Here is a 23,613-nt window from a genome sequence, read left to right as displayed (position 1 = left end):
CGACTCCCCTGTCAACAGACTACTTAGAGTTAGACCTCTTGGTCACCGACTCCCCTGTCAACAGACTACTTAGAGTTAGACCTCTTGGTCACCGACTCCCCTGTCAACATACTACTTAGAGTTAGATCTCTTGGTCACTGACTCCCCTGTCAACATACTACTTAGAGTTAGACCTCTTGATCACCGACTCCCCTGTCTACAGACTACTTAGAGTTGGACCTCTTGGTCACCGACTCCCCTGTCAACATACTACTTAGAGTTAGACCTCTTGGTCACCGACTTCCCTGTCAACAGACTACTTAGAGTTAGACCTCTTGCTCACCGACTCCCCTGTCAACAGACTACTTAGAGTTAGATCTCTTGGTCACCGAATCCCCTGTCAACATACTACTTAGAGTTAGACCTCTTGGTCACCGACTCCCCTGTCAACATACTACTTAGAGTTAGACCTCTCGGTCACCGACTCCCCTGTAAACAGACTATTTAGAGTTAGACCTCTTGGTCATGGAATCCCTTGTCAACATATTACTGAGAGTTAGACCTCTTGGCCACCGACTCCCCTGTCAACATAGTCATAATACTTAGAGTTAGACCTCTTGGTCACCGACTCCCCTGTCAACAGACTACTTAGAGTTAGACCTCTTGGTCACCGACTCCCCTGTCAACAGACTACTTAGAGTTAGACCTCTTGGTCACCGACTCCCCTGTCAACAGACTACTTAGAGTTAGACCTCTTGGTCACCGATTCCCCTGTCAACAGACTACTTAGAGTTAGACCTCTTGGTCACCGACTCCCCTGTCAACATACTACTTAGAGTTAGACCTCTTTGTCACCGACTCCCCTGTCAACATACTACTTAGAGTTAGATCTCTCGGTCACCGACTCCCCTGTCAACATACTACTTAGAGTTAGACCCCTTGGTCATCGAATCCCCTGTCAACAGACTACTTAGAGTTAGACCTCTTGGTCACCGACTCCCCTGTCAACAGACTACTTAGAGTTAGACCTCTTGGTCATCGACTCCCCTGTCAACATACTACTTAGAGTTAGATCTCTCGGTCACCGACTCCCCTGTCAACATACTACTTAGAGTTAGACCCCTTGGTCATCGAATCCCCTGTCAACATACTACTTAGAGTTAGACCTCTTGATCACCGAATCCCCTGTCAACATACTACTTAGAGTTAGACCTCTTAGTCACCGACTCCCCTGTCAACATACTACTTAGAGTTAGACCTCTTAGTCACCGACTCCCCTGTCAACATACTACTTAGAGTTAGACCTCTTGGTCACCGACTCTCCTGTCAACATACTACTTAGAGATAGACCTTTTGGTCACCGACTCCCCTGTCAACATACTACTTAGAGTTAGACCTCTTGGTTACCGAATCCCCTGTCAACATACTACTTAGAGTTAGACCTCTTGGTCACCGAACCCCCTGTCAACATAGGATATTTGATTTCGAACCCCGTTTTAATTGTGACAAGGTGCATTAGACTTATATTATATGTTCAATTGTGACAAGGTGCATTAGACTGATATTATATGTTCAATTGTGACAAGGTGCATAAGACCTATATTAGGCAGCAACCATTTGATTTTCTGGGGGGGGGGGGGGGGGGGGGGGCTATGGTTTTTTTTGGAAAAAAAAGTTTGTTTCCAGTTTTTGGAGAAAAAAATAATTTGTTTTTGATTCTGAGAAAAAAAAATTGTTTGTTTCACCCTCAGCTGCCACTATATGTAATGATAGAATTGAAAGAAAAAAATTGTTTTCGACTTGTCGCGAAAAAAATAGATTGTTTTTCGCTGCAGGCGAAAAACAAAATTTGTCCAGAAAAAAAAACCATAGCCCCCCCCCCAGAAAATCAAATGGTTGCTGCCTTATATGTTATGTAAAATTATGCATATTTTATGTTGTAGCAAATTTAGCAACTACTGTCGGAATTCCAAGTGCAAATGTTGGTACTGTTGGTTATTCTAGATTCAAGCATTCAATTGATGGGAGAGTGGAGACAAGTTGTACTTATTTGAATTTAGCCAGATATTATCACTGGTTTACAATCAAGCTAGATAAACAATATATGATAGAAAAAGTGGTTTTAATATATGCACAAGGACTAGCTGGTAAGTACTTGTTTTTCAAACTTAGGGTTGGAGGTAGGGGTTTTTCAAACTTAGGTTTAGGGTTTGGGATTTCATACTTAGAGGTAGGATGTGGGTTTTCAAACATAGGGTTAGGGTTGGTGTTTTTAAACTTAGAGTGAGGGTAGGGATTTTCAAACTTAGAGTTAGGAATATGGTTTCAAACTTAAAGTTAAGGGTTGGAGTCTTTAAAACTTAAAATAAGGGTTGGGGTTACAAATTTTGGGATTAGGGTTGGGGTTTTCAAACCTAGGGTTAATAGTTGGGGTTTTAAAACTTAGGGTTAAGGGTTGGGGTTTCAAACTTAGGGCTAGGGTTGTGGCTTTCAAACTAAGGGTTACAATTTGGGTTTTCAAACTTAGGATTTAGGGTTGTGGATTTCAAACTTTGAAGACAACCTTTACAGCATTCAATAATTAAACAAATTTAAGATTGAATAATTGAAGTTCAATAGCATGAGTGCTTGATCGGAATAATCTTCATATGGTATCGACATCCTTACATTATTATTTATAACTTAAATAATGTCTATTTACAAGATTTTGGTTTGAATTCAGATTTTCATTATAATAATATCCTGCAGTAAAATTTATTACTCATGGTAATATTTTGTTTTACAAACTTAACAAACATTTGTGAGTCATCATTATAATGATAACAGGGTCAGTCCAAAAGTGTCTGCTGCTTCATGTAGTGATTAGGAAATATGTTTCAGTCCTAAGGTTCTACTGCTCCATGTAGTTATTAGGATATATGTGTCAGTCCAAAGGGTCTACTGCTGCCTGTAATGATTAGGATATATGTGTCAGTCCAAAGGGTCTACTGCTGCCTGTAATGATTAGGATATATGTGTCATTCCAAAGGGTCTACTGCTTCATGTAGTGATTAGGATATATGTGTTAGTCCAAAGGGTCTACTGCTACATGTAGTTATTATGATATATGTGTCAGTCCTAAGGGTCTACTGCTGCCTGGTGTGATTTTGAGATATGTGTCAGACAAAAGGGTCTACTGCTGCCTGTGGTGATTATGATATATGTGTTAGTCCTAAGGGTCCACTGCTGTCTGTAGTGATAAGGATATATGTGTCAGCCCTAAGGGTCTACTGCTGCCTGAGGTAATTACAAGATATGTGTCAGTCCAAAGGGTCTACTGCTCATGTAGTTATTATGATATATGTGTCAGTCCTAAGGGTCTACTGCTGCCTGGGATGATTTGGAGATATGTGTCAGACAAAAGGGTCTACTGCTGCTTGTAATGATTAGGATATATGTGTCAGTCCAAAAGGTCTTCTGCTGTATGAAGTGATTAGGAGATATGTGTCAGTCCAAAGGGTCTACTGCTCCATGTAGTGATTAGGATATATGTATCAGCCCGAAGGGTCTACTGCTGCCTGTGGTGATTATGATATATGTGTCAGTCCTAAGGGTCTTCTGCTCTATGTAGTGATTAGGATATATGTGTCAGTCCAAAGGGTCCACTGCTGTCTGTAGTGATAAGGATATATGTGTCAGCCCTAAGGGTCTACTGCTGCCTGAGGTGATTAGAATATATGTGTCAGTCCAAAGGGTCTGCTGTTTGTAGTAATTAGGATATATGTGTCAGTCCTAAGGGTCTACTGCTGTGTGTGGTGATAATGATATATGTGTCAGTCCTTAGGGTCCACTGCTGCCTGAAGTGATAAGGATATATGCGTCAGCCCTAAGGGTCTACTGCTGCCTGAAGTGATAAGGAGATATGTGTCAGTCCAAAGGGTCTACTGCTGCCTGTAGTGACTAGGATATATGTGTCAGTCCAAAGAGTCTACTGCTGCCTGTATTGATAATGGATATATGTGTCAGTCTCCAAAGGGTCTACTGCTGCCTGTAATGATATGTATATATGTGTCAGTCCAAAGGTTCTACTGCTCCATGTAGTGATTAGGATATATGTGTCAGCCCTTAGGGTCTACTACTGCCTGTAATGATTGGGATATATGTGTCAGTCCTAAGGTTCTACTGCTACATGCAGTGGTTAGGATATATGTGTCAGTCCAAAGGGTCTACTGCTGCCTGTAATGATTAGGATATATGTCTCAGTCCAAAGGGTCTACTGCTCTATGTAGTGGTTAGGATATATGTGTCAGTCCAAAGGGTCTACTGCTTCATGTAGTGATTAGGATATATGTGTTAGTCCAAAGTGTCTACTGCTTCATGTAGTGATTAGGATATATGTGTCAGTCCAAAGGTTATCTACTCCATGTAATGATTAGGATATATGTGTCAGCCCTTAGTGTCTACTACTACCTGTAATGATTAGGATATATGTCTCAGTCCAAAGGTTCTACTGCTCCATGTAGTTGTTAGGATATATGTGTCAGTCCTAAGGGTTTACTGCTCGATGTAGTGATTAGGATATATGTGTTAGTCCAAAGTGTCTACTGCTTCCTGTAGTTATTATGATATATGTTTCAGTCCTCAGGGTCTACTGCTGCCTGAGGTGATTTGGAGATATGTGTCGTCCCCGAGGGTATCACCAGCCCAGTAGTCAGCACTTCGGTGTTGACATGAATATCAATTATATGGTCATTTTTATAAATTTTCTGTTTACAAAACTTTGAATTTTTCGAAAAACTAAGGATTATCTTACCCCAGGAGTAGATTACCTTAGCCGTATTTGGCACAACTTTTTGGAATTTTGGGTCCTCAATGCTCTTCAACTTTGTATTTATTTGGCTTTTTTAACTATTTTGATCTGAGCGTCACTGATGAGTCTTATGTAGACGAAACGCGCGTCGGCGTATAAAATTATAATCCTGGTACTTTTGATAACTATCAGCCCTAAGGGTCTACTGCTGCCTGAGGTGATTTGGAGATATGTGTCAACCCTAAGGGTCGACTGCTGCCTGATGTGATTAGGATATATGTTTCAGTCCAAAGGGTCTACTGCTCCGTGTAGTGGTTAGGATATATGCGTCAACTCGAAGGGTCTACTGCTGCCTGAGGTGATTAGGATATATGTTTCAGTCCTAAGGGTCTATTGCTCTATGTAGTGATTAGGATATATGTGTCAGTCCAAAGGGTCTACTGCTGCCTGTGGTGATTATGATATATGTGTCAGCCTTAAGGGTCTACTGCTGCCTGAGGTGATTAGGATATATATGTGTCAGTCCTAAGGGTCTATTGCTGCCTGTGGTGATTATGATATATGTGTCAGTCCAAAGGGTCTACTGCTGCCTGTAGTGATAAGGATATATGTTTCAGTCCTAAGGTTCTACTGCTCCATGTAGTGATTAGGATATATGTGTCAGCCCTAAGGGTCTACTGCTCCATGTAGTGATTAGGATATATGTGTCAGCCCTAAGGGTCTACTGCTGCCTGTAATGATTAGGATATATGTGTCAGTCCTAAGGTTCTACTGCTACATGTAGTGGTTAGGATATATGTGTCAGTCCAAAGGGTCTACTGCTGCCTGTAATGATTAGGATATATGTCTCAGTCCAAAGGGTCTACTGCTCTATGTAGTGGTTAGGATATATGTGTCAGTCCAAAGGGTCTACTGCTTCATGTAGTGATTAGGATATATGTGTTAGTCCAAAGTGTCTACTGCTTCATGTAGTGATTAGGATATATGTGTCAGTCCAAAGGTTATCTGCTCCATGTAATGATTAGGATATATGTGTCAGCTCTTAGTGTCTACTACTACCTGTAATGATTAGGATATATGTCTCAGTCCAAAGGTTCTACTGCTTCCTGTAGTTATTATGATATATGTTTCAGTCCTCAGGGTCTACTGCTGCCTGAGGTGATTTGGAGATATGTGTCGTCCCCGAGGGTATCACCAGCCCAGTAGTCAGCACTTCGGTGTTGACATGAATATCAATTATATGGTCATTTTTATAAATTTTCTGTTTACAAAACTTTGAATTTTTCGAAAAACTAAGGATTATCTTACCCCAGGAGTAGATTACCTTAGCCGTATTTGGCACAACTTTTTGGAATTTTGGGTCCTCAATGCTCTTCAACTTTGTATTTATTTGGCTTTTTTAACTATTTTGATCTGAGCGTCACTGATGAGTCTTATGTAGACGAAACGCGCGTCGGCGTATAAAATTATAATCCTGGTACTTTTGATAACTATCAGCCCTAAGGGTCTACTGCTGCCTGAGGTGATTTGGAGATATGTGTCAACCCTAAGGGTCGACTGCTGCCTGATGTGATTAGGATATATGTTTCAGTCCAAAGGGTCTACTGCTCCGTGTAGTGGTTAGGATATATGTGTCAACTCGAAGGGTCTACTGCTGCCTGAGGTGATTAGGATATATGTTTCAGTCCTAAGGGTCTATTGCTCTATGTAGTGATTAGGATATATGTGTCAGTCCAAAGGGTCTACTGCTGCCTGTGGTGATTATGATATATGTGTCAGCCCTAAGGGTCTACTGCTGCCTGAGGTGATTAGGATATATGTGTCAGTCCTAAGGGTCTATTGCTGCCTGTGGTGATTATGATATATGTGTCAGTCCAAAGGGTCTACTGCTGCCTGTAGTGATAAGGATATATGTTTCAGTCCTAAGGTTCTACTGCTCCATGTAGTGATTAGGATAAATGTGTCAGCCCTAAGGGTCTACTGCTCCATGTAGTGATTAGGATATATGTGTCAGCCCTAAGGGTCTACTGCTGCCTGTAATGATTAGGATATATGTGTCAGTCCTTAGGTTCTACTGCTACATGTAGTGGTTAGGATAAATGTGTCAGTCCAAAGGGTCTACTGCTGCCTGTAATGATTAGGATATATGTCTCAGTCCAAAGGGTCTACTGCTCTATGTAGTGGTTAGGATATATGTGTCAGTCCAAAGGGTCTACTGCTTCATGTAGTGATTAGGATATATGTGTTAGTCCAAAGTGTCTACTGCTTCATGTAGTGATTAGGATATATGTGTCAGTCCAAAGGTTATCTGCTCCATGTAATGATTAGGATATATGTGTCAGCTCTTAGTGTCTACTACTACCTGTAATGATTAGGATATATGTCTCAGTCCAAAGGTTCTACTGCTCCATGTAGTTGTTAGGATATATGTGTCAGTCCTAAGGGTTAACTGCTCGATGTAGTGATTATGATATATGTGTTAGTCCAAAGTGTCTACTGCTTCCTGTAGTTATTATGATATATGTTTCAGTCCTCAGGGTCTACTGCTGCCTGAGGTGATTTGGAAATATGTGTCGTCCCCGAGGGTATCACCAGCCCAGTAGTCAGCACTTCGGTGTTGACATGAATATCAATTATATGGTCATTTTTATAAATTTTCTGTTTACAAAACTTTGAATTTTTCGAAAAACTAAGGATTATCTTACCCCAGGAGTAGATTACCTTAGCCGTATTTGGCACAACTTTTTGGAATTTTGGGTCCTCAATGCTCTTCAACTTTGTATTTATTTGGCTTTTTTAACTATTTTGATCTGAGCGTCACTGATGAGTCTTATGTAGACGAAACGCGCGTCGGCGTATAAAATTATAATCCTGGTACTTTTGATAACTATCAGCCCTAAGGGTCTACTGCTGCCTGAGGTGATTTGGAGATATGTGTCAACCCTAAGGGTCGACTGCTGCCTGATGTGATTAGGATATATGTTTCAGTCCAAAGGGTCTACTGCTCCGTGTAGTGGTTAGGATATATGCGTCAACTCTAAGGGTCTACTGCTGCCTGAGGTGATTAGGATATATGTTTCAGTCCTAAGGGTCTATTGCTCTATGTAGTGATTAGGATATATGTGTCAGTCCAAAGGGTCTACTGCTGCCTGTGGTGATTATGATATATGTGTCAGCCCTAAGGGTCTACTGCTGCCTGAGGTGATTAGGATATATGTGTCAGTCCTAAGGGTCTATTGCTGCCTGTGGTGATTATGATATATGTGTCAGTCCAAAGGGTCTACTGCTGCCTGTAGTGATAAGGATATATGTTTCAGTCCTAAGGTTCTACTGCTCCATGTAGTGATTAGGATATATGTGTCAGCCCTAAGGGTCTACTGCTGCCTGTAATGATTAGGATATATGTCGCAGTCCAAAGGGTCTACTGCTTCATGTAGTGATTACGATATATGTGTTAGTCCAAAGTGTCTACTGCTTCATGTAGTTATTATGATATATGTGTCAGTCCTCAGGGTCTACTGCTGCCTGACGTGATTTGGAGATATGTGTCAGTCCAAAGGGTCTACTGCTCTATGTAGTGATTAGGATATATGTGTCAGTCCAAAGGGTCTACTGCTGCCTGTGGTGATTATGATATATGTGTCAGTCCTAAGGGTCCACTGCTGTCTGTAGTGATAAGGATATATGTGTTAGCCCTAAGGGTCTACTGCTGCCTGAGGTGATTAGGACTGATGTTTAAGTCCAAAGGGTCTACTGCTCTATGTAGTGATTATGATATATGTGTCAGTCAAAAGGGTTTACTGCTCTATGTAGTGATTAGGATATATGTGTCAGTCCAAAGGGTCTACTGCTGCCTGTGGTGATTATGATATATATGTCAGTCCTAAGGGTCCACTGCTGTCTGTAGTGATAAGGATATATGTGTTAGCCCTAAGGGTCTACTGCTGCCTGAGGTGATTAGGATATATGTTTCAGTCCAAAGGGTCTTCTGCTGCCTGAGGTGATTTGGAGATATGTGTCAGTCCAAAGGGTCTACTACTGCCTGTAGTGATAAGGATATATGTTTCAGTCCTAAGGTTCTAATGCTCCATGTAGTGATTAGGATATATGTGTCAGCCCTAAGTGTCTACTGCTGTCTGAGGTGATAAGGGTATATGTGTCAGTCCTAAGGGTCTACTGCTGCCTGTGGTGATTATGATATATGTGTCAGTCCTAATGGTCTACTGCTGTCTGTGGTGATTTGAAGATACGTGTCAGTCCAAAGGGTCTACTACTGCCTGTAGTGATAAGGATATATGTTTCAGTCTTAAGGTTCTACTGCTCCATGTAGTGATTAAGGATATATGTGTCAGAGCAAAGTGTCTGCTGCTCCATGTAGTGATTAGGATATATGTATCAGCCCTAAGGGTTTACTGCTGCCTGTAATGATTATGATATATGTGTCAGTCCTAAGGGTCTACTGCTGCCTGTATTGATTAGGATATATATGTGTCAGTCCAAAGGGTCTGCTGTCTGTAGTGATTAGGATATGTGTCAGTCCTAAGTGTCTACTGCTGCCTGTAGTGATTAGGATATATGTGTCAATCCAAAGTGTCTGCTCCAGGTAGTGATTAAGGATATATGTGTCAGCCCTAAGGGTCTACTGCTGCCTGTAGTGATTTGGATATAATATGTGTCAGTCCAAAGTGTCTGTTGCTCCATGTAGTTATTATGATATATGTGTCAGCACTAAGGGTCTACTGCTGCCTGAGGTGATTTGGAGATATGTTTCAGTCCAAAGGTTCTGCTGCTGCCTGAAATGATTAGGATATATGTATCAAAAATAATAAAATGTAGATGAACAAGAATATAATGATAAACATGATAAATTAGAGTACCACCGAGGGCACAGAAAGTAAAGTCTTTAAGTTTTTTTTACCGAGGACTAAAGTGTAGTCCTATACTGCCAACTTTCTGAGCTTTGTACAATAATAAAAGGTTACTAATGGGAAATAGATCTTTGTCACACATTGGCTTTGCTAATTTTTAATTTATGTGTCATTTGGTCTCTTTTGAAGAGTTGTCTTATTAGCAACCATACTGCATATTCTTTTAAGTATATACTATCTGCTTTCTAGTAGCTGAACTATTGAGAACCATATTTCACCAAATATTTTTTTTTATGTTTTAGATGATAACTACATAAATACGGTAACGTCACCATTTAGAATTTATATCAAGGATTCATTCTCCCCTAGTACAGCAGGAAATGGTCAAGCAATTTACTGGGACAACGGAAAGGGCGAGAACGATCCAAAATATAACGCGTATGAATGCAATAAGCTTGGGACATACGTCGTGTGGTATTTTCAACACGTTAACTATATGAGAATTTTTCTTCCATGTGAAATTGAAATCCGCGGTAAGTTCAGTTATCAATGTAATCATATAGAAAATATAATACTCTTTCAGTGATTTGAACGGGTAGTCCGTGACGACGATAGATTGACTAGTCTGTCAAATATACGCATGTGTAGAAGATGGACTATAATCTTGCAGTGTTGCAGACTTGTTGGTCATTCGTGTAGGCGATATAAAAATGTCTGTCAGTGTTCAAAAAGTGTAGACGATAAACCAGTTTACCAGTAATGCACTCATGTAGACGAAAGACTATAGTATTCTGTCAGTGATACACTCGTGTAGACGATAGACTAGTCTGTCAGTGATACACTATTGTAGACGATAGACTATTCTGTCAGTGATACACTTGTGTAGACGATCGACTAGTCTGTCAGTGATACACTCGTGAAGACGATAGACTAGTCTGTCAGTTATACACTATTGTAGACGATAGACTAGTCTGTCAGTAATCTCTCGTGTAGACGATAAACTAGTGTCAGTGATACACTATTGTAGACGATAGATTAGTCTGTCAGTTATACACTATTGTAGACGATAGACTAGTCTGTCAGTGATACACTATTGTAGACGATAGACTAGTCTGTCAGTTATACGCTATTGCAGACGATAGATTAGTCTGTCAGTTATACCCTCGTGTAGACGATAGACTAGTCTGTCAGAGATACACTCGTGTAGACGATAAACTAGTCTTTCAGTAATACACTATTGTAGACGATAAACTATTCTGTCAGTGATACACTCGTGTAGACGATCGACTAGTCTGTCAGTCATACACTATTGTAGACGATAGACTATTCTGTCATTGATACACTCGTGTAGACGATCGACTAGTCTGTCAGTCATACACTATTGTAGACGATAGACTATTATGTCAGTGATACACTCGTGTAGACGATCGACTAGTCTGTCAGTGATACACTCGTGTATACGATAGACTATTCTGTCGGTGATACACTATTGTAGACGACAGACTAGTCTGTCAGTGATACAATATTGTAGACGATAGACTAGTCTGTCAGTTATACAATATTGTAGACGATAGAATAGTCTGTCAGTGATACACTCGTGTAGACGATAGACTAGTCTGTCAGTGATACACTCCTGTAGACGATAGTCTAGTCCGTCAGTTATACACACGTGTAGACGATAGACTAGTCTGTCAGTGATACCCTCGTGTAGACGATAGACGTTTCTGTCAGTGATACACTCGTGAAAACGATATGATAGTCGAGCTTTAAAATAACTATTCAAATAGAAGCTGTAAATATAAACTTTCAACTGGCTTCTTCTATTCACAGTCAATTATTTCAATTCAAAAGCAAACACAATTTCAGCAACAATCTTTTGGTGACCCGGCAGTCAGCAGTCTTAGGTTCATGTTTTGCTTCTCTTTTTTAAAGAAAGCAACTTGTTTAAGTATTAGATAAAATACAAAGGTAACAAAGAAACAGGCCGGTAACAACCGTTGCCGGATAGTTTTTCTGCACGAGTAGTCAGGTCAAGGTCCGAGGCGATAGCCGAGGACCTTGACCTGACTACAAGTGCAGAACAACTATTTGGCTGGTTGTTACCGGCCTGTTTCTTTTGTTACTTTTGTTTTTTATCTGACTTGTACGACGTTTCAAGAAAGTAATAATACATTTTGCAAGACTAAACATTTTAGATTCTTAGATAGCCATAAAGCAGTAAATGTAAGTTATAGTATTTTTCATTTGCCTTCAACCGACATTTTTTTTTAAGAAAAAAAATCAGGAATCTAATTATTTGATAAAAAAGAGCCATTTTAAGTAAAAGATGAATGTTGTACACATTTAAGACTTAAAAGGCAACTTCGTAAAAAAGTAATATATTAAAGAAATGTTTTAGTGGCAAGTAGGATTACTTTTTATCTCTATGGATGAAACGGAAAGCGGGGAAAGGGGACGGGGTGGGGGTTGGGACGGGGTAAAAAAATACGTTTGTTGCCAAATACATGAAGTTAATATTCAGCGTGGGGGGGGGGGGGGGGGTCCCGGGGGTTGGAACAAGCCTTTTTTGGATGATCAATGCATTTAAATGGGGACAAAAATTTGGACCCCCCGTTTTGTCCTGGATTTGGACCTGGATCCGCCACTGATATAAATTCGATAACAATATGAATGTATCAAAAGAATGAATTTCCTACTTCATTAGTAAATGAAATGTTTATGAAAAAATGAATTTTGTCTTAATATTAAATATATTCAGGCATATACTTTAATTTTTGTTTAAATTCATGGTCGTATAGATCTGCAAGTGTTGATCGGGAATAAACACGTGTTACTATATGATCCAATCGCAGCTTACCGCCCAAAATTGATGACATAAGTTGAATGATTTTCTTCTAGATTTGCTGCTTATTTGGACGTGTATTACATGAACACTTTTTGTTTATAGGATCAATCGTGCATTGGTGAGTTGAAAGGGATTTTATCTTTTGATAAGATTTGATTTTTATTTACTTATTTCCTGCCTTATTTTTATTGAAATATACACGTCAGTATCATCATTTCTTTACTTTAAGCATTGCCCAAAATACTATTCATATCCATATATTGAAGAAAACGTTTATTGACCATATATTTTGCTTCATAAAGGGGGCGGTATATTCTTTTTTTTTAACGCCATCATCAAAATGTTTTTGTTTAAATTAGCACTATTTACGGTATTCGGAAAATCAGGAATCATGCAAAACATTAATTTGTCATCTGCTTGATCATAATAAATTTTTTTCTGATAAAATTTGTGATCAAAATATCTTTTTTTAGGAAAAAAAAACCATACACCCCCCCCCCCTTTTTTTGGAAGTTAACTGTATAATCCCATAGTGTACTGATATGAATAGTATTTTACTGGAAAAGTTTGAAAATAGATATTGATGCTAACGTAAATATTTTGTTCAATAAAAAGACAGGAAATAAGTCGGTGAACCAAAAAGTTCAAATCTAATTGAAAGTTAAAGTGCCCATGAACTCACTGATCATGCACGAGTGATTCTATTCATAAAAAGTGTCCGTGTAACAACTAAAAAGAGTCCGTGTATCGTCTAAAAAGAGTCCGTGTAACACCCGTTAATGTACTGTTTTTCTATAGCTCTGCGGGGGGTAAAGTCGTGCAATTTCTTTTACAAAATACAAGTTCCCATTAAACAAAACAATATGACTATAACCACGATAACATGAGAAGATAATATATTCATTTATAATCTGTATACACGTGCCTAATTAACGGGCTCTGGTTGAATGAACATGAATTTCGTTAAATCACAAACAGATGACGATCAATAGAGTGTGGCACGTGTCGTTAAAACATCTACATGGCAAATACCAAAGATGTGATTATATAATTTGGAATTATTTTTTTAATTTAAAAATAACATAGCTTCATGTGGCACCTGTATCATCACATCAAGTCCATAGTGCGTATTATTGAGGTAGTTATTTGTGGTATTTCGACGGACGTCTTTATTTCAATATTTTGATTCCTTTCGTATTATATTATTTATAGACAGTTTGTGTAGATGAATTACAAGAACAGAAAAAAGTAAATTGAGGTCATATTATTAGTCTCCGTTGTATTGTTATGGATTAGTGATTTCTGAGACATATATACATGTACAAAAACCAAATGTACAATTTTGTTACTTTGAGTATTTTGTTGTGTGACTTATCTTCGATTTTGTTTTGTTTTTGGTTTAAACACATTTTTCTTTCAAAAGTAGCATATGGGATTGAACACAAAATACATAAGATAATAACGAAACACAAAATAGAAATACATGTAATACAATATTTTTGTAATTTGAATTGGCGAGAAAAGTAGGCATTCAGAATTTTAATTGTATGTGAAGTTCTAAATCTTTGTGTAATTCTGATATAAGATTGCACAGATTCAAAATTTGTTTAACTTTGCTAAAATGTATCATTGAAAGGTCACCGTGAACAACCAATATAAACTCAAATGATATAACATATATATTTGAAATCAAAAACAATATTTATCTTGCTTCATTGTGAAATGGGCACTGGAAAAAATTGTAAATACAATCCTCAACAGCATGGCTACAGCTGCATGCTGCATTTAGTTTAATATTAACACAGATCTGCATACTTCTGAACCATGAAATTTGATATTAAGTTTTCTAACACCTCAACTAAAGAAGAAAGGTGGCTGTTTTCATATTTCAGGAAGTCCATATGTCGGGGTTTAAAATTTCATTCAATAGAAGTAGATGGGAGAAAAAGATGTTTTAAATTGGTTATATCTAGTCTGTGACGCGGGGTACTACATAGTTGTTATTAATTCGTAATGACCAATAATTGTAAGCATTAAATCGCAGAGATAATCAAGGGCAGTCTCTTTATGTAAAAAATATAACACAATTAACTTTCTTGACTTTCTTCTGTATACTAGCAATTTCCGGCCTATTTCGAAATATGTAGCTTAACGACTGACATATGTATGCATATTCCATAATTAGTATAATAAAAGTTTATACGATCAAGTTTATTTCTCTATAATGCATATTTCAAGTTTTCAAGTAAATATTGGGGAATAATTGAGAGCAATTTATTTTATGGATTATCTCACATATAGTTAGAAACCCTAATTAACTAGCGGTGTTCAGTGTAAAATTGTTTTCAATTTTCTAATTTGTTCATAACTTTTTAGCTCACCTGTCCCGAAGGGACAAGTGAGCTTATGCCATCACTTGGCGTCCGTCGTCGTCCGTCGTCTGTCGTCCGTCGTCTGTCGTCGTCTGTCGTCGTAAACTATTTCAAGAATCTTCTCTGAAACTACTGGGCCAAATACTTTCAAACTTTAATTGAATGTTCCTTAGGGTATCTAGTTTGTAAATTGTATCCGAAGTTATGATCTATCAACAAACATGGTCGCCATTGCTAAAAATAGAACATAGGGGTCAAATGCAGTTTTTGGCTTATAACTCAAAAACCAAAGCATTTAGAGCAAATCTGACACGGGGTAATATTGTTTATCAGGTCAAGATCTATCTGCCCTGAAATTTTCAGATGAATCAGACAACCCGTTGTTGGGTTGCTGCCCCTGAATTGGTAATTTTAAGGAAATTTTGCTGTTTTTGGTTATTATCTTGAATATTATTATAGATAGAGATAAACTGTAAACAGGAATAATGTTCAGCAAAGTAAGATTTACAAATAAGTCAACATGACGGAAATGGTCAGTTGACCCCTTTAGGAGTTATTGCCCTTCATAGTCAATTTTTAACCATTTTTCGTAAATCTTAGTAATCTTTTACAAAAATCTTCTCCTCTGAAACTACTGGGCCAAATACTTCCAAACTTTAATTGAATGTTCCTTAGGGTATCTAGTTTGTAAATTGTATCCGAAGTTATGATCTATCAACAAACATGGTCGCCATTGCTAAAAATAGAACATAGGGGTCAAATGCAGTTTTTTGGCTTATAACTCAAAAACCAAAGCATTTAGAGCAAATCTGACATGGGGTAATATTGTTTATCAGGTCGATCTATCTGCCCTGAAATTTTCAGATGAATCAGACAACCTGAATTGGTAATTTTAAGGAAATTTTGCTGTTTTTGGTTATTATCTTGAATATTATTATAGATAGAGATAAACTGTAAACAGGAATAATGTTCAGCAAAGTAAGATTTACAAATAAGTCAACATGACGGAAATGGTCAGTTGACCCCTTTAGGAGTTATTGCCCTTTATAGTCAATTTTTAACCATTTTTCGTAAATCTTAGTAATCTTTTACAAAAATCTTCTCCTCTGAAACTACTGGGCCAAATACTTTCAAACTTTAAATGAATGTTCCTTAGGGTATCTTATTTAAAAATTGTATCCGAAGTTGTGATCTATCAACAAACATGGTCGCCATTGCTAAAAATAGAACATAGGGGTCAAATGCAGTTTTTGGCTTATAACTCAAAAACCAAAGCATTTAGAGCAAATCTGACATGGGGGTAATAGTGTTTATCAGGTCAAGATCTATCTGCCCTGAAATGTTCAGATGAATCAGACAACCCGTTGTTGGGTTGCTGCCCCTGAATTGGTAATTTTAAGGAAATTTTGCTGTTTTTGGTTATTATCTTGAATATTATTATAGATAGAGATAAACTGTAAACAGGAATAATGTTCAGCAAAGTAAGATTTACAAATAAGTCAACATGACGGAAATGGTCAGTTGACCCCTTTAGGAGTTATTGCCCTTTATAGTCAATTTTTAACCATTTTTCGTAAATCTTAGTAATCTTTTTACTTTTACAAAAATCTTCTCCTCTGAAACTACTGGGCCAAATACTTCCAAACTTTAATTGAATGTTCCTTAGGGTATCTAGTTTGTAAATTGTATCCGAAGTTATGATCTATCAACAAACATGGTCGCCATTGCTAAAAATAGAACATAGGGGTCAAATGCAGTTTTTGGCTTATAACTCAAAAACTAAAGCATTTAGAGCAAATCTGACATGGGGTAATATTGTTTATCAGGTCGATCTATCTGCCCTGAAATTTTCAGATGAATCAGACAACCTGAATTGATAATTTTAAGGAAATGTTGCTGTTTTTGGTTATTATCTTGAATAATATTATAGATAGAGATAAACTGTAAACAGGAATAATGTTCAGCAAAGTAAGATTTACAAATAAGTCAACATGACGGAAATGGTCAGTTGACCCCTTTAGGAGTTATTGCCCTTTATAGTCAATTTTTAACCATTTTTCGTAAATCTTAGTAATCTTTTACAAAAATCTTCTCCTCTGAAACTACTGGGCCAAATACTTCCAAACTTTAACTGAATGTTCCTTAGGGTATCTAGTTTGTAAATTGTATCCGAAGTTATGATCTATCAACAAACATGGTCGCCATTGCTAAAAATAGAACATAGGGGTCAAATGCAGTTTTTGGCTTATAACTCAAAAACCAAAGCATTTAGAGCAAATCTGACATGGGGTAATATTGTTTATCAGGTCGATCTATCTGCCCTGAAATTTTCAGATGAATCAGACAACCTGAATTGGTAATTTTAAGGAAATTTTGCTGTTTTTGGTTATTATCTTGAATATTATTATAGATAGAGATAAACTGTAAACAGGAATAATGTTCAGCAAAGTAAGATTTACAAATAAGTCAACATGACGGAAATGGTCAGTTGACCCCTTTAGGAGTTATTGCCCTTTATAGTCAATTTTTAACCATTTTTCGTAAATCTTAGTAATCTTTTACAAAAATCTTCTCCTCTGAAACTACTGGGCCAAATACTTCCAAACTTTAACTGAATGTTCCTTAGGGTATCTAGTTTGTAAATTGTATCCGAAGTTATGATCTATCAACAAACATGGTCGCCATTGCTAAAAATAGAACATAGGGGTCAAATGCAGTTTTTGGCTTATAACTCAAAAACTAAAGCATTTAGAGCAAATCTGCCGTGGGTAATATTGTTTATCAGGTCAAGATCTATCTGCCTTGAAATTTTCAGATGAATCAGACAACCTGTTGTTGGGTTGCTGCCCCTGAATTGATAATTTTAAGGAAATTTTGCCGTTTTTGTTTATTATCTTGAATATAATTATAGATAGAAATAAACTGTAAACAGCAATAATGTTCAGCAAAGTAAGATCTTCAATTAAGTCATATTGACCAAAATTGTCAATTGACCACTTAAGGAGTTATTGCCCTTTAAAGACTTTTTTCACAATTTGTTCATCATGTTGACTTACTTTAAAAAATCTACTCCTTTGAAACTGCTGTATCAATTTCAGCCAAACTTAGGCTAAATGAGTTTCAGAGTATCTAGTATAAATTTTATATTTTATTTCCTTGTATGTCAAGAAACATAGCTCCTATGGCTAAAATAGAACATAGGAGAAAATGATTATTTTTTTTTGGCTTTTGAAGAAAATAGGACGATCCAAAAAACATTTAAATAAATTGAAAAGACAAAATAATCATTGATGAGAGATTTAACCAAAAGAATTAAGGTGAGCGATTCAGGCTCTTGAGAGCCTCTTGTTTAGCTCACCTGGCCCGAAGGGCCAAGTGAGCTTTTCTCATCACTTGGCGTCCGGCGTCCGTCGTCGTCCGTCGTCGTTAACTTTTACAAAAATCTTCTTCTCTGAAACTACTGGGCCAAATTAAGCCAAACTTGGCCACACTCATCATTGTGGTATCTAGTTTAAAAAATGTGTCCGGTGACCCGGCCAACCAACCAAGATGGCTGCCATGGCTAAAAATAGAACATAGGGGTAAAATGCAGTTTTTGGCTTATATCTCAAAAACCAAAGCATTTAGAGCAAATCTGAGAGGGGTAAAATTGTTTATCAGGTCAAGATCTATCTGCCCTGAAATTTTCAGATGGATCGGACAACCCGTTGTTTGGTTGCTGCCCCTGAATTGGTAATTTTGAGGAAATTTTGCTGTTTTTGGTTATTATCTTGAATATTATTATAGATAGAGATAAACTGCAAACAGCAATAATGTTCAGCAAAGTGAGATTTACAAATAAGTCAACATGACCAAACTGGTCAATTGACCCCTTAAGGAGTTATTGCCTTTTATAGTCAATTTAAAACCATTTTTTTGTAAATCTTAGTAATCCTTTAGAAAAATCTTCTCCTCTGAAACTACTGGGCCAAATTAAACCAAACTTGGCCACAATCATCATAGAGGTATCTAGTATAAAAATGTGTTCGGTGACCCGGCCAACCAACAAAGATGGCCACCATGGCTAAAAATAGAACCTCTTAAGGAGTTATTGCCCTTTATAGTCAATTTTAAACAATTTTCATAAAATGTGTACTAACATTTTCCACTGTAACTACTTGGTTAAGTTCATTATAGATAGAGATAATTGTAAGCAGCAAGAATGTTTAGTAATGTAAGATCTACAACACATCACCATCACCAAAACACAATTTTGTCATGAATTCATCTGTGTCCTTTGTTTAATATTCACATAGACCAAGGTGAGCGACACAGGCTCTTTAGAGCCTCTAGTTTTTTTTATCTGGGGCTAATATCCATTAATAAAACTTTTTAGGTCGAGTATTTATATAATACCTTTATTTAATTCCTTTACTCAAGGATTTGTATAGTGTCTTACTATACAAATCCTTGCTTTACTTGACCATCAGCATGGTTAAAGAAATTATTGCCAGAGGCACTGTGAGGTGACACTTCCAGGTGTTCAAGCGATTTCCTGTCGGGCTTCAAACTCGTAATGCAGGTTTACACACCGCACCGCCTGCTGAGCAGTGTACGCGCGGACGGTAATTTGAAACTTTATTTAAAAAAACCCATCTGTTATAGTATACATCATGTGTACATTGATATACTATATATATTACTAAACTCATACGTGTAGTCAATTTTATATACTACCAGTTGTTTATGAAATACATTTCTCTTGCAAAGAATGATATTTAATTCCAACCAAAGATTTGAGGAATAAACAATTTATTGAGATATTTTCCATCGGTAAAATTTGAAAAATGTAAGTGTGTACTACTTGTGAGTAATAATGGATATTTCAAAACATTTAAATATTGATTCACAAAAATGAACGCACTTGTCGATCGTTGGTTTAGAAAGATAGAAAGTTTCGGAACTAAAGATATAGTTACATTTAAAGTATTTATTTTGAAAAAAAAAACAAAAAAAACCGCCAGAACAGATCTAATTTAAATCCAGCGTCCGTATATGTTCACAATAGTTCTTCAGTTTAATAAGATTTGATCGGAACGGACGGATTTATCTACATGTTCTACGATAAATTTGTACAACGATTGAATATTGTCAAATGCATACATGTATATGACCTATAGATCGAACTTGCTTTGCTTCGTCGAAAGTACGAATATAAAAAAATCACAGATTTATGTTTCAACAGCAGAACGTTCTAGAACAGTTAAAAAAATCATCATATTTTTTTATAGTTAGTTATTTCGTACATGTATAATTTTAAAGCGAACCTTGTGAAATAGCACGTGAAATCGCAACTAAGCGTGAATTCTTTTGAAAAGCCACGGTTCTATAAATACCTATTGTCAATTTCTAGTTCTGTTTCGACATGCATTGTAATATGTGTCACTGGACGTTAAAATTCCATCATTAATTTCGTCTTCGTCAAATATTCACGGCTAGCTGTTAGTTTCTCTTTTTTATTATTACATACTAGTATACATGTATGAATACACCACAAGTTATTCCTATGTAATCTTATTTAGATATTTAATGCAAAGTAAATTTTAAAGATGAAACTCAAGTCGTATAAGTTCGATAATGCTTCAAACTAAAAATAAACTGAGAATACATGTATGAGCTCATATGTAGTATAACGTAATCAGAGATCAATATTTTCATTAGATTGCGAATCCCTGACATTCATTTGTGTAAATGAAGAAAAGATAACAATGATCGGTATATATCTGATTGAATCTACGTCTCAATCAAGCTTCAAAAAGATATAGCAGAATATTAAAGTCATAAGAAACCTCAAATTAAAAAAATAATGCATATGTTTTTGTCGAGCCTTCGACTTTAGTCGAAAAAGCGAGACTAAGCGATCCTACATTCCGTCGTCGTCGGCGTCGTCCACAAATATTCACTCTGTGGTTAAAGTTTTTGAAATTTTAATAACTTTCTTAAAATATCCTCGGTTGGTACCAAACTTGGACAGAAGCTTGTTTATGATCATAAGATAGTATCCAGAAGTAAATTTTGTAAAAATAAAATTCCATTTTTTCCGTATTTTACTTATAAATGGACTTAAATTTTCTGCCAGGAAACAACACATTCACTCTGTGGTTTAACTTTTTAAAATTTTAATAACTTTCTTATACTATTTTGGATTTGTACCAAACTTGGACAGAAGCTTGTTTATGATCAAAAGCTAGAATCTAGAAGGAAATTTTGTTTTCTTCCAGTTAACATTACATTCAGTCTGCAGTTAAAGTTTTTAAACATTTATTAGATTCATAAACTATCCTGGATTTTTACAAAACTTGGACAGAAGCTTCTTACAATCAAAAGATAGTATCAACAGGAATATTTCATTGATTTATTTCCTCATTTTTGTTGAGCCTGCGATTAACAGAAAGAGTAGGCGAGACACTGGGTTCCGCGGAACCCTTACGATTTTTTTTTTACAACTCAATGGATAGTTTTCATTATAAATCTTATGTACATATACTTTTCTCTGAAGAAAATTCTTTAATATATTCATATTTAGAAGAAGTTAACTTTATTTTAATTGCTTCCTTCCAGGAAGCAATTCCCCCGACATATTTTCCGTATGCAAAGTGACCTCAGTGTGACCCATCTCGTAAAAATCCGGTGATCGCAATACGCATGGATATCCTTAAAATAAACTATTATCTGAATTTACATGTTAAACACGTACTCAATTTCCATGCTTTTTTGTTGATTTTTTGTTGATTGTTGACAAACAGGTGACAATCGATAAACTTCGGCTTCAAAACACGAACTTTAATTACCTGCCATATTTTCACAACAACACTGACCGATTGAAAAAAAAAATTAACGATTATACGAAATTTATGCGAAAAAAATGATAAATTCGTGCACAGAAGACTAAGTTTATGATGTTTGTATGCATTGGTTCAAGAATTGGAAGTAAATTATTTTTCATCGGTCACTCGTTTCTTATGACTTTAAAGATTTACAACTTTTCTTGAATATGATTGCCAATGAAATAAACTATGCAGGAGATTTCAAAACGTTCAGGAACATGCATCTTACTATTTTGCATGGATTGGTAGTAAATGTTACTTTTTCAACTGTAACAAACCATAAGCCTTTTTTTCTCCATCTGACACGCTTAATTTTGGATCAAGTGATCATACAAGTACGGATGCTAGTATTTATAATTCGGCTAGTCTGGATGACTTTGTGCAATACCCGCGCTCTGTATTCATTATACGGTTTAAACATACATAATTTAAATTTTAGATCCTCCAGTTTGCATACAAATATGATATTTAAATTTCGTATGGCTTAATACAACCTTCAAAACATTTTATTAGATGTCACCAATGGTAAACACGTAAAATGAACCAAAACTTACCATGCCAATATAAACTTTTGTTGTATGTTTAACACAGTGTGGGAACGGAACTGTACGGTTTTCTACTAATTTGGTCATTCAGGAGACTGTCAAGCGGTGCTCCGACATTTGCAAAATAACAAGTTGCTTGATGGAAACTTTGACGAACTCTAATGTTCTTATATAACGTTTCTGCTTCAAGTTTTGATAGCTGAAACATTCTTTATGTAAATATGAACCATTAAAATAATAAGAAAGGTATATGCATCCAAACGTTTTCCTAAGAATGGTGGAGCTCCGTGTAAAACGATCAAAACTGTCACACAACAGCGATCAAAAATGTCAAATAAACATCGAAAAATCAATGTTTGCTACCTGAATTTTCACATGTACATTTTCTGATATGTAGTCTTACCTGTCTGAAAGTTTCAAAGCCATTGTCCCAGTAGAAATCTAAATATATTCATTTTCTCCATGTCGGTTATTTTTATTGACTGTACAACCGCTTGCAAGTTTACTGTAATATCACTCGGAGCCTTCCTGTACAATCGCTTGGAGCTTTCCTGTAGAATTGCTTGGCCAGATTTATTAAATTCATTGCATATGCATTGCATTGGTTGTTTCTTGCTGTCCTTTCAAATTCATCTATGGTATTTGAAGTGAAAATAAGCATAAAACGTCATTTTGACAATTAAGATTCTATTTAGGAACCCTTTTAAGGTGACTTTATCAGAGACAAAAACAAAATGTGTACAATAGATATAAAAAAGAAGGTGTGGTATGATTGCCAAAGAGACAACTCTCCACAAGAGACCAAAATCACACAGAAATTACCAACTATAGGTCACCGTACGGTCGTCAACAAAGAACAAACCCCATACCGCATAGTCAGCTATAAAATGTCCCGAAATAACAATGTAAAACGAGAAACTAACGGCTTATTTATGTACAAAAAATGAACGAAAAACAAATATGTAACACATAAACACACAACCACTGGATAAGTATACAAGACGAAAAGAAGAGGACAGTACAAAATATGTTAAGAATCTAATCTAAAATAAAAATGAAAATAATCCTCGTACAAAATAAAATTAATATTGATATATACCGAAAAGGTGACTAGATTCTCTGGAGGGGTGATTAGCATGTTTTGAATTTTACTTAATATATTATTTACCAGCAATTTAAAAACTAATAATAAATACATATTTGAACAATACAACAAAGATTTTTTCATCACTGGATCGGGATATTGTAACTTGATATGTACTATTGTTTGTTTGATTTTCCATTGCAAAAGTGTGAGGGTATCGACACATACACCACAGTTCCATATCGACCCTCTGATTGGTTTACCA

The 23,613-nt window shown here is 36.5% G+C and overlaps 1 protein-coding gene across 5 annotated transcripts in view; it reads left to right on the top strand.

Moving 5' to 3' along the window:
* Positions 1 to 23,613, top strand: part of LOC139489257 (polycystin-1-like protein 2) — a 92,942-nt gene that overhangs the window by 22,864 nt on the left and 46,465 nt on the right. For all 5 annotated transcript variants that reach the window (XM_071275502.1, XM_071275503.1, XM_071275501.1 and 2 more), the window contains exons 3-4: positions 1,923 to 2,126; positions 9,939 to 10,169. In XM_071275502.1, coding sequence (XP_071131603.1) covers positions 1,923 to 2,126; positions 9,939 to 10,169 — 435 coding nt within the window. The remainder of the gene's footprint in view (positions 1 to 1,922; positions 2,127 to 9,938; positions 10,170 to 23,613) is intronic.

The sequence above is a fragment of the Mytilus edulis genome, chromosome 9 (assembly GCF_963676685.1).
Source record: "Mytilus edulis chromosome 9, xbMytEdul2.2, whole genome shotgun sequence".
Classification (NCBI taxonomy): domain Eukaryota; kingdom Metazoa; phylum Mollusca; class Bivalvia; order Mytilida; family Mytilidae; genus Mytilus; species Mytilus edulis.
This window is presented reverse-complemented; position numbering and strand designations above follow the sequence as displayed.